At 45.7% G+C, this 11,708-nt stretch overlaps 1 protein-coding gene across 1 annotated transcript; it reads right to left on the bottom strand.

Moving 5' to 3' along the window:
• Window positions 1-304: 304 nt before the first annotated feature.
• CXCR5 (C-X-C motif chemokine receptor 5) lies at window positions 305-11,242 on the bottom strand. Its single transcript, XM_027824790.3, has 3 exons — window positions 11,232-11,242; window positions 9,590-9,696; window positions 305-3,725 (listed from the first exon to the last, which is right to left on the bottom strand). Exons 2-3 carry the CDS (start codon window positions 9,626-9,628, stop codon window positions 2,649-2,651), a joined length of 1,116 nt encoding a protein of 371 aa, XP_027680591.1. The 5' UTR covers window positions 9,629-9,696; window positions 11,232-11,242; the 3' UTR covers window positions 305-2,648.
• Between the last annotated feature and the right edge of the window lie 466 nt (window positions 11,243-11,708).

The raw sequence follows: 11,708 nt of genomic DNA, 5'->3' as shown, positions 1-11,708 counted from the left end.
ATTAGGGTTAGCTGATGTCTCAGTACTGTGGTGATGGGTGCTCTAGGCAGGCCTTGGTAAAAAAACTGAGCTAAACCTGGATCTTACACATGCCCTAAAATAAGAGAGCCTTCTGCAGCACTAGTGAAAAGAACAAATTCCAGTGAGCGTCATAAGCAACACATGAAAGGCTCCTTTTATCTCCATGCAGAACTTGTCAGAAAGACATCTGACCAGCCAGCAGCTATTAATTGGTCTCTCTGATCTGTCTGTGTTTCAGAATATTGAAAACTACAGCTGACTTTCTGCAGAAGCATGAGACATGCAAGGTGGAAAAAGTACTTTATTTAATTAATCATTATAGTTCATTTAAAAAAAAGCAGACAAGATTTATAGTGAGTTTATAGGGACACAAGATATAAGCGATCGTAAAAAAAATAAAGCCTCTCAAAATATCCCCTTTCAGTTATGAACACTGAAATAATGTATGAACTCTAGCTAGATTTTGCCCCAGTAGCACAGTTTAAACAACCTTTTCGGCATTTCTCCCTCCTTGGACAATAAGAATAACCTCATCAGCTTCACTGGGGTCCTCAATGGCTGTGCTGTGAACACCGCACAGAATGTTTGATTGTTTTTTATTTTTGTTAAAGTTACATCCCTTGGAATTTAAAAAAAACCCTCTAAACCTTGGACTTTTCCTGTTGGGGTTAGAGTTAGTAAAAGGCTTCACCGATCCTCCATTTTGGGCTGAATTTAGCCCAGAGGTGATCCTTTAAATATGGATCATTCCCCTACAGATTCTTCTTCCGACAGATCATTTTTCTGGAAAGGGGTGAGTGAATTGAAGTTGGTCTCTTTATTATTGGGTGACTGCTACTAGTGACCCTAGCACAAAGCTCAAACATCCACCCTGCCACATGGGCAGTTTGACAACACTGAAATTAATACTGATCAGCAGAAATAGTTTTAGTTTTGCCTAGCAAAGCAGGTTAATTTTGGAGCAGATTTTTACAAATGTATTTGTGGTTAGGTTGTGCCTGGGATGAATGGTGGCCAGTGGCTCTTTAGACAGAACTATAACATACATTTCAAGCCAAAGTAACACTTTACCTATTAAGAAAAACAAAGAAAGCAGCAGCATTGCCTACACATTGTTTAACTGTGCTGTTTTCCATTAGCTGTTATCACATCAACAGGGACAGAGTCCCTTATGGCTGCTCTACACACAGACTAGCACTGAAATAACCCCAGCTGTGGGTTAAAGCTGCTGCTGTTAGTTTGGTGCATGTCTGTGTGGAGTAGGCCTGATCCTGAGAGCTGCTGGGTACCCACAACTCTGGTATGAAGTCAAAGTTCAGATCTTTTCTCCCTAAAATCTAATAAGTGAAATTTTTAAAAACACCATTGATGCAGATAGACTAGAATGCCTGAAAGCACAGTACAAAGCATAGCAAAAAAACTTTCCCTTGTCTGCCCCTGAAAAAAACCCCCACAAACCCTCCCCCCGCCCCCCAACAACTCTTCTCCTTCCATGTTCTGTTTTACTCTGGAATAATGGGAATTCTTGCTCTCAACACCCAAGAAATACAGCAACTGAACCCCAAAGCAAATCAGTAACACATTCAGCCTTCTTTCCCTCCCCTCCCCCCCTAGTAATCAAAGTAGGAGAGGTCTGTGCCACCATTCAGTTACAAGGCTGGACAGGGCCTGCTCAGAGAATATTCACCCTCAAAGGAAATCAATTAGTTCCAATTAGTCAGTAATTGGAATTATTAATAGCAATAAAATGGATTGAAAGTGAGAGAGAAAGTGTGCAGCTCATGGGCAGGAAAGAAATTCCTGACAGTAAAGTCTTTGGGCCTATGGAAGAGTCTCCCAATGTGAGTCGCAGAAACACCACCATTTGGGATCAAGGCACCCAACCTGCCCAAAGTCCCAGGAAAGGCACAACAGGAGACAACCCCACGTTTGCTGGAGGAGATGGGCTGGCTGCCTCACAGGCCTCTTCTACTTCCAGATTCTGTGATGCAGTCAGAAGAACAGTGTCCAGACCTTTGTATTGACCAGAATGGTGAGTAACATGCAGCTATGTGCCCAAGTAACTGAAACATACTCTAAACTTCTTCATATTTTACATAACTTTCATTAAACATAGAACTGTTTCTAATTAAAAGCAATAATTGGGCTATATCACTTTCTTCTGAGCACCTTAATAAGCAGCACAGACTAAATCATGCTCTTCCATTTCTCTGATAAAAATCTCTCCATCATCTGGAATTTCCTGTTTGTCACTTTCTAAGGGCCCAATTCTGTGGTTGGCTCTGCACACTGGGGCTCCTCCAGTGGGGAGGATGCAGTATCAGAGCTAACTTGCTAGGGTCCCAGCCAGCCCCTTTGCAGTGGTTGCTATGTAAAGTCAGTATTTGCCAAGGGCTACCACAAACCATTTCTCCACATATTTTGCACAGGAAGTAAATATGTGGTAACGGCTGGCAAGTATTTGCTGTTTTAATGGTGCCCTTTAGACCTCAGTTTCTTGTGGAAAGGAGGGAAGTAGTAGGGATGATACTGAGGCGCAGAGCTGAGTCCTGTACCAAGGGCATTACATGCTCTGCTGGCCAGGAACACCAAAGTCTATCTCAGCCCCGTGCCCAGTTCTTTCCCCACTAGAAAGTGCTGACAGAAGTGATGGTGTCCGACTCAATCCCACTGCTCTTCCTCGTCACATCAAGGATCTCCTGCAGGGTCTCTTGGCTTATGCAGCCCAGGTCACGGAGAATCCGGAAGAAGTCGTTGCGGAACTTGACTCCGACAAAGGCATAGAGGATGGGGTTGAGACAGCAGTGTGTGAAGCCGATCACCTCTGTCACCATGATGCTGGTGGCCAACTGGTCTGCCAAGGCACAATCGCTCGGTAAGGTTTCCAGCTTGTCTAGCGTGTCCAAAAAGATGACCATGTGGTAAGGGCTCCAACAGAGTAAGAACACCCCTGTGACCAGGATGGCCACTCTCACGGCCTTCTGCCTCTGCAGCCGCTGGGACTGGCACAGGGTCCTCACAATGGCTGTATAGCAGTAGCACATGACCAGCAGGGGCACGAAGAAACCCACAATGTGATACAGGAAGCGGGTTGCCAGCCACATGTTGCTGCCATGAATCCCAACTTGCTGGAAATTGCAGACACTGTGGTTGCTCTTGTCTGACCAGACCTCCATGAGCACTAGATCGGGCAAGGTCAGCACCAGGGAGATGAACCAAATGGCCAGGCAAGTGAGGTGGATGGACCTGACTCTGCGCTTCCTGTAGGTGTGGATAGCATACACTATGGCCAGGTAGCGATCCACACTGATGCAGCCTAGAAGCATGCTGCTGCAGTAGAAGTTGATCTTATGAACGGCGCTGAGGACTTTGCAGAGGAAAGTGCCGAAGATCCAGCCAGTCAAGCTCTCGGCCACACCAAAAGGCAAGGTGAGCACTAGCACCAGATTGGCCAGGGCTAGATGAAAGAGGAAGTTCTCGGTGGTAGTGCGGGCACGCTTGTAACGCTCCAGGATGATCAATACCAGGGCATTGCCCAAGGTCCCCAGAAGAAATATCAGAAGGTAGACTAAGGGCACAAAGATCTTCTTGAAAGGATGTGTGGGATCGCCAGCCGGAGACAAGACTGTATCTGGACAAAAGTAGTCCTCATAGGATCTTGTGGTGTTGTCATTGTCATAGTCACTGAATTCCCCCAGCAAATTCTGCAGAACAGGAGGAGAATCCCATTACAGGCTTCAGTTTCTGTACAGCCATTTCCCAGGAGAAAGCCCAACCATTACATAGGAAATGCCAGACGAGATTAGACCCTAGTCAGGAGGAGGATATCTTGTTGGTTTATATAGAGGCATTAGAATATTCTCCATATTATTCTCCACCCTATTCCTTATTGACACTCACAGGTTGTTTGCTTTCTGACCACTGCTGCACACTGGGCAGAGCCCTCCATCGAGCTGGCCACCCTCACGCCCTTTCCTGAGTTGATGCAGTTAATTCAGAACCCTGTACGGTCTATGAATAGTACATTTTCCCCTCCTATATGCATTACTTTGTACTTATCAACACTGAACTTTAGTCATCATTGTGTTGCCCATTTCACCTGGCTTGGTTGTGTCCCTCTAATTAATTTTTCTGTCATTTTCTACCACGTTAATTCCATATTCTGTTCCCAAAACTACCTTCACACACTGGCCCCAGGCAAGGACTTTCTCTGATTTGTCTGTAGAGCTATTACAAAGCATGCTGCGTCTTGAGACAGAGGATGTATTGCCACTCCTCTTGACTCAGTACTGTCCCGCAGTGTGACACCATGTCTGTCTGAGCTCCTTGGGCTGAACTACTGCTGGGAGTTTGTGATATCAGGTCCACGCCCAATATGCAGGCTGTGATGCTGCCACACAAAGTGAGATTTGCACTGTGAACAATGCAGCAGCTGGCCAGTGGAGTGAGCTATACGTAGGCACTGGAGACGGGAGGGACATTGCCTCCTACTTTTTAAGAACCTGGCTGAGAGGGAGCATACTGTGCCTGGCTAGCGGCAGCTGGGTTCTGCTCTGCCTTGTGGCACGTGCAGCAGCTGGTCAGGTCCTGTTGTGTGTTGTCTTGTATGCCTGCAGCTGGCCCCTCACCTGTTGGTGGCTGAAACCACAGCAGTGGCTTCCAGGGGCCGGGGCCTAGCCAGGTTTGGGAAGCAGGACAGACCCGCTACCCAAAGGCCTCGGGCTTGCCAGCAAGGAGGGTAAGGAGTGAGGGAGGGCAGGGACTTAAAGAAGATCCTGCAGGTGGGGGGGCTTGCCCTCCTCGCTTTTATAGTCCTTTTGGCACCCACGGAGCTGTATCACACACCAAGTTTTTTATTCAAAGCAGAAATCAAATCAAAACCTTAGCACTAGCAAGCTGGCAGCTCTGGCAAAGCCCACCATCACCGTGGAGCATATGCTCTGACTGTCCTGTGCTGCTCCAGGCAGGCAATGGACAGAGCCTAATGCTAGCCAAAACAAGAGTGCTCAGAAAAAGAGGAGAAAAGGGGAGGGTAGAAATCAATGAGGAGAAGAGGAACAAAGGGCAGAGCAAAGGCTCATGGCAAAAATGTCAGATAGCTCAACAAATACTAACTAGAAGATGGTAAGGGTTCCCCTGCAGTCACACTGAGCGCTCTACCCCTCCCAAACACCTTCTCTGGAGACAGACTCTTGCACTGACCACAGCGGAAGTTTCTGCTCGCTGTTTTCATACCTTTCACTGCCAGCTGTAGCTGCCTGCACCTGCTGCACCTTCCCCCATTAGCTAAATACCAGTGCTGCTTGAGCTGTTTTCAGAGCTATTTTCTTTTTTTGGTTGCTTTTTTTTTTTAAGAAACATCTCAACTGTCCTGTGAAATACAGTGAGTGTGAATCCCCCCAGTCATGAGACCCAAGGCCATATGGCAGAGGCAGAAAGCTCCTTGATTGGGGCACCCCCCTGAAACACACACAAGCTATCTCTGGCTGTAGCAAGTGAAGGCCTCACTTAAGGCAATGGCATGTTGTTAGCTTCTCACCCGTAGAGAGCAACCCATGGGACGTTGCACTGTGGCAGAGAGCTGTAGCTGCTGTGCACTCACGCGAATCTTTAAAGTGCAGTTTTGGAAAATAGCAGGGTGCTGGTGCTGCTTTACTCTTGTCTCCCCAGTGCCTCCTCTTGGGAGATGCTTCTGGAAGTTAGCCAATAGGCCGAAAGGTCAGGAAAGAAACCACAAACACCCCCAATCCAGTCCACACAATTGGTCGGGTTTTCTGCCTTCATCTAAAGCAACAGCAGGGCACCAGTCTGGAGGGACCAACACTCACCTCCACTAACTAAAACTCTGCAAAACAAATAGCTGTGAAGGAGGAGATATGGCAAAGGGAGTCTTTAAACTACCCTCAATTTCAAATTTTTCTGTTCCTAAAAATATGCCCTAGCAACTGCCTATCTCGCATACATACCAGGAGTTAATGATGCCCATGGAACTTGTGCTAATAGCATTGACTATGGCAAGGGTCAATGCCCAAGAGCTAACCCAATGCTGGGGTGGTTATATAACCTCCTGCCTGACAAATACATCATTAAGGGGTTCTTGTTTCAAAGGGCCCTCAGTATCTATGCCATCTGCAGCCCACCAGCTGCTGTACTATTAACAGGTTTCAGAGTAGTAGCCGTGTTAGTCTGTATTCACAAAAAGGAGTACTTGTGGCACCTTAGAGAGTAACAAATTTATTTGCGCATATGCTTTCGTGAGCTACAGCTCAAATTTATTTGAGCATAAGCTTTCGTGAGCTACAGCTCACTTCATCAGATCCTATGAAGTGAGCTGTAGCTCACGAAAGCTTATGCTTAAATAAATTTGTTCGTCTCTAAGGTGCCACAAGTACTCCTTTTCTTTATACTATTAATGTGGACTGTGAATGTGCACAGTATCTCATTAAATGCATACAAGGTTCTTTCTCTAAAAAGTTACATTTTCCCTTAGCAAAAGAAAACAGGCTCCCCAAGAACCAGGAAAGGGTTGGAGGGGTTCCAAGCATCAGAGGGAGGAGGAGATGTGCAGAACAATTTGGGAATGCAGGGTTAATCACAAGAGCGCAGCATGGTGTCAAAACAAAAGGACAGCAACCCTTCCAAACATGGGCAGTGACTGTGCAGTGCTAAACCGTTTTAACTGCAGCGAGTGGCTGTCAGTATCACCTTGCATTTACAACAGAAGATGCTGCACTCGAGCACCACTATCTGCCACCATCTCATCTCTGATAAGGTGACAGGTAGGGTATTGTTTGTTTTTTTACTGTAAGCCACTCGCCTCTGGCTTGGGAAATGTGCACAGTGCAGTGACTGAGCCGTCCTCTCATGTACATCTCAGGCTGGGAGAGAGTAGCGAGTGTGGGTGGAAGCAGACAGAGATGAGTCAAAGAGACAAAGCATTTAGGTATTGCGAATCCAAGCTGAAGCAGAAAGGGGTTGGAGCGCAGCTACAAGAGTTGCATAGAGTGTGACACACTAGGGCTATTAGAACAAAGATGTGAGGGACCTTGCAGCGTTCAGTATGATAGGGGCAGAGATTAGTCCCCATGACTCATAGTGGCAATATGCTCTCTCCAACTCCTGCCGCTTGGCCAGGGACTCAAAATTTTGCTTTAAGGATGGATTTGCTGGGAAAACATGTGTGCCCACAAAAGCCTGTAGTACAGGAGCTCTCAAACTGGGGGTCGGGACCCCTCAGGGGGTCACAAGGTTATTACATGGGGGGGGTGGTCGCAAGCTGTCAGCCTCTACCTCAAACTCCACTTTGCCTCCAGCATTTATAATGGTGTTAAATATATAAAAAAGTGGTTTTAATTTATAAGGGGGGAGGGAGGGGAGTCACACTCAGAGGCTTGCTGTGTGAAAGGGGTCTCCAGTACAAAAGTTTGAGAACCACTGCTCCAGTAGCGGAAAAAAGGGACCTAAAAATAAGGAAGGAGGAAGGAATAGAACAGGAGGATTATGTAATATTTTCTGTTTGTCACTGCTGTGGGTATTTGTGTGTAATGATGGGGAATTACATGTAAAATAAAACAGAACTGGCAAGCCAAACATGGCACTAATTGTGTGTGTATCTTCCCTTGCAGGAAGATAGATAGCCTGAGGGATTGCATTAAATAAATGTAATCTATCTGCTTAAGAGGCTCCTAGAAAATAGAGATGGAAAAAACATCCCCCTATTAGTTCATCAAGTTCAGCCTCCCTCAACTCCTAGGAGGACATTAAACTAATTCTACTCTACCTCACAACTGCCCATCTCTTCAGTCCCAAAGTCATCCATGTTCCACACAGATCTGGTGTTCCCCTCACAGTTGAATATCATTTACAGCTGAGATAAAGTCATGGAGCTGAAGTTCTGGAAAGTTATTCACAACCAAGGAACAAATCCCACAGCACTTTAATTTCCTTGCATGAATAATTTTGTGTCTGTTTCAGACTACATCCCCTATCTGGACCTGGGCAGGTTAAGCAGTAAGGACACGACACCAATCTTAGCTGTTTTTCTGCCAATAGGATAATTTATATATCAGGCATATAACTGGGAGGAGAGTGAAAAAAAAAATCAGAATTGGTCTAAGATTCCACTAAGAGTTGTTCTGCAGAGCTTCCCCACTGGATTCTGTACCTTGACCACCGCCCCCCGGGCTTTGCCCCTGCACCCAGCCAGTGCTGCTGCAGTGGAGATGCTGCTCCCACTTTTCACTTTTTTCATTAGGGAGTGAGCTCTGCTTTACCCCCAGCTAAACTCTACAACCACGATTCTCCTGCTTGAGCCTTTCATTTAAAAGGACGGGTCAGGGTGATCAAAGAATGGGAAGTATCGTTTGCAAAAAAATTATGACAAAAATAATGGTTCATTTTGTTTTAAAGTTTTCACAGGATTTTTCAACTAAACAAATCAAAAATTGTTCTGGGGGTTGTTGTTTTCTGGGGGGAGGTGAGGGCTGCTTTTCTCACTCCCCCCCCCCCAAAGGAAACAAGGGAGAAAAAGGTAAGGAGAAAAATTAAACCAAAATGGAATTAATATGTTTTGATTTGAACAGAAACAAAACAATTTCCTTCGAAAAGTCATCTTTAAATTAAAAAAAAAGGTTGAAAAACTTCTGAGTCACTCTATTTAAAAGCCAGGCTTTGTGGCAAATCTGATGTGAGCTTTCCTTAGCATGGAACAATCATCTTTTCAAAGATATTATTGTTTTCAATTTACAAGGCTAATTAGAGGATGGAATAATTCAAACCTAGGATATTTGTAGTATAGCTTCTTTCCCGGTAAAAAAACTCTAATATAAATATGCTTCAGAACTGCCCTCAGGCAGGCTCTGCAAGCCGACCCACACATAGGAAAGGATAAAATGCAGGCAGGGATGTGAGTATACAATTATGTTATTGTGGGATGTAGGTCTTTCACATTTCCCAATGTTATTGTAGCTTATCCAGTTACTCCTGTTTGTTAAAGTTAGTGGGTTTGATTTCCTATGGAACGGCACTTTGTGCACTCATTTACACCAGTGCACAGTGGTGTAAAATACTGTCAAGTCAGAATATGTGTTTTAAACCCACTCTCTGCTTGTTTAAATGATTACACAAGGTGGGCTTCTCTCTAAGCAAGTTAACCTAGGAAGGAGACGCATCTGATTCCGACCATCTCAGAACGAGCCTTTCGGCCACAAGAACAGAGGCTGCAATCCCAGCACCCAAGCAAAAGAATTATAGAGCCAACCACTGAAGAAAACAATTTAAAGATATGGCACCAGTAATCACAGCATGTGAGAAGGGCTAGCATTCTCGTCTGCACCGCCTGCAGCTGACAAAAACATCCCTAAATAGGTGCTTTGGGGTCCAACTACATTGGTTTAAAATTTTAGCTTGAGACCAAATGTATCTAAACGAAAGGGAGAAAGTATGTGTTTGTGGGTGGGAGAGATTAAAAGCCAAGCTCCTCAGCCCAGATATAAGACCCGTCACCCCCCCAGAATCCTCAACATAAACGCGTGGACATTGCAAAAACAAAGAGTTGTGCATGACTTACCATGTCATAGCCCTTCATAGAGATGCTGTAGGGCCCCATTATTTGGGAGGCACTGTTTTTCTCCTCCAGTGGTTTGGGTAGAGGCTCTGACAGAGAATATCAACCAACTTCCCTTTTTGATGAGGGCTTAATAATTTAACTGAGTGGGGCGGGGAATCTAGTTCTCATCAAAGTATTGCGCTTTTCAGCTTTGCAAGGCAAATGAGCTCAAAGCTCAGAATGACCTATTTGAGCGTCAGATTAGAATCTTGCTCTATCATCTTGGCTTTAAACTGTTTTTTAAAGTATGGTTTTGAATAATCAAAAGCTCCCATAATCTGCAACAGAGCAAAGCCCCCAAGTCCCTTCCCAAATCCTTAATCCAGTACAGAGTCCAGAGGCTTTTATAGAAGACACTGCACTGGGTTTGGGCAATGTACAAAAAATATCTAAGATTTTAAGACATGTTCTACTCATAGGAAAAGTTTATTTCTAACTCCAAAAATGCCCTGGATTAGGTATGGACTGGATTAAGACATGGCCCTCTAATCTAATAGCACCAGCTGCTTTAAGCCCTCAGTTTTTCTCTTCTTCCCTCTGTTTCAGCTCTCACCATTATCCAAAGTAACCGAACCGTTTGCTCCAGAAGGGCACTGGCAGAATAGCTGGAGCAAGGATGGGGGAACACATAATTAGTTAATTAATATTTGTACAACACTCTGTGTAAAGTAAGAGTCCATTTGATTATACAGTCCCCTTGTAGCTACTGCATTACTCAAATTCCCATTGAGAAGGATGATGTCTCTGCTGGTGTGCAGGGGTTGTCTGTTGCCTTGTCCAAAAGTGTTGCAGTGTCAGTGGGAGAGGGAAGGACAAATTCATGGTGCCCAAACCCAACCATTAGCTCAGCAGGACAGAGCAGCATGGTATCCTGGCCTTCTTTTCTTCATCCTTGTTTTGACAGATACCATAGTGCAGAGGTGTGAAGCTCTGTCCAGGGTAATGCTTGATCTCTGCAAGGCAGAGTGCATTGGCACTGAGGCCGCCATGCTGGAGAGGATGTCTGAATGGCAGTCATGCAGAGGAAGTGGGGGGGGCACAATCCTTGCTTTCACTGGCCTTTATGCCATTCATCATAGGAGCAGCGAACCACTGCACTGGCTTCAGTCAGTCTGCATCCCCTTGCCTGTAAGACAATCAGCTTGAAGAAAAGCAGGCAGCTGTGATGAGAAGCACCTCTGCCCCTAAGATGCTGCACTCAGTTCTGGACACATGGCTGGTCCTACGGAAAGTATTATACTGTTCTTCCGCACCCACCCTGCCACTTCCTGCCTGCCAAAGTGGAGAGAGACAGCCAACCAGAGAGGTTGCTCCAATAAAAGATATTACCTTACCCACCCTGTCTGACAGAGACAGACACACACATACGCACCCCTTTGTGGCCTGTGTGGACTTGCCTTCATGCCCCAGGAGGTAACGCTGAAAAGCAGCTATCCAAACAAGAGGCGGAGAGTTCACACTCTGCTAGGGCATGCTGTTGCCAGGGGAATAGGACATGGCACTTTGGCTGGTACACTGACAGCGCAAGGCCCTATGTAGACTCATGAGCACCAGAATGCAATTGCCTGGGACACTGCAGTACCAGAGCCATGTAGTACGGTACTGGGAAGAGCAACACACAGTATTTAGAGGCTGGAAGGACTGAGAGCTAAAGAACCAAATTTGGCTAAACGCACACAGGAGGGCGGATAGCTACAGGTACTTGAAGGACATAAGCGTTAAGAAAGAGAGGGGCATTATTTAGAGAGGCAGGGTAGCCCCTTGGACTGTGATTCTGTAGACCTGGGTTCTATTCCCAGCTCTGTCACTGACCAGCTGGGTGACCACAGGCAAGTCACAGCCCCTCCCTATACCTCAGTTTCCCCATCAGCAAAATGGGGATAATGATACTAACGACCTTAGTGAAATGCTTTGAAATCTACAGATGAAAAGTTCTACCAAGGAGCACACTATTATTATGGTACATTGGGTGTAACTAGAAGCAAATGGGATGAAACGGGGCAGTAGGAACTGTAGGCTGGAAACATCTTCCAAGGGTGTGAACTATGGGCCAGTCTGCCCAGAAACCCTGCATGTATCT

The sequence above is a fragment of the Chelonia mydas genome, chromosome 22, assembly GCF_015237465.2.
Source record: "Chelonia mydas isolate rCheMyd1 chromosome 22, rCheMyd1.pri.v2, whole genome shotgun sequence".
NCBI lineage: Eukaryota > Metazoa > Chordata > Testudines > Cheloniidae > Chelonia > Chelonia mydas.
Note: the sequence above shows the minus strand (reverse complement) of the source record. Positions and strands in the feature narration are given on the sequence as shown.

Coding starts and splice junctions, on each gene's coding strand:
- CXCR5 (XM_027824790.3), bottom strand. CDS start 9,628: ATGGGGCCCTACAGCATCTCTATGAAGGGCTATGACATG. Junction 3,726..9,589: donor CTATGAAGGGCTATGACATG/GTAAGTCATGCA, acceptor CCTGTTCTGCAG/AATTTGCTGGGGGAATTCAG.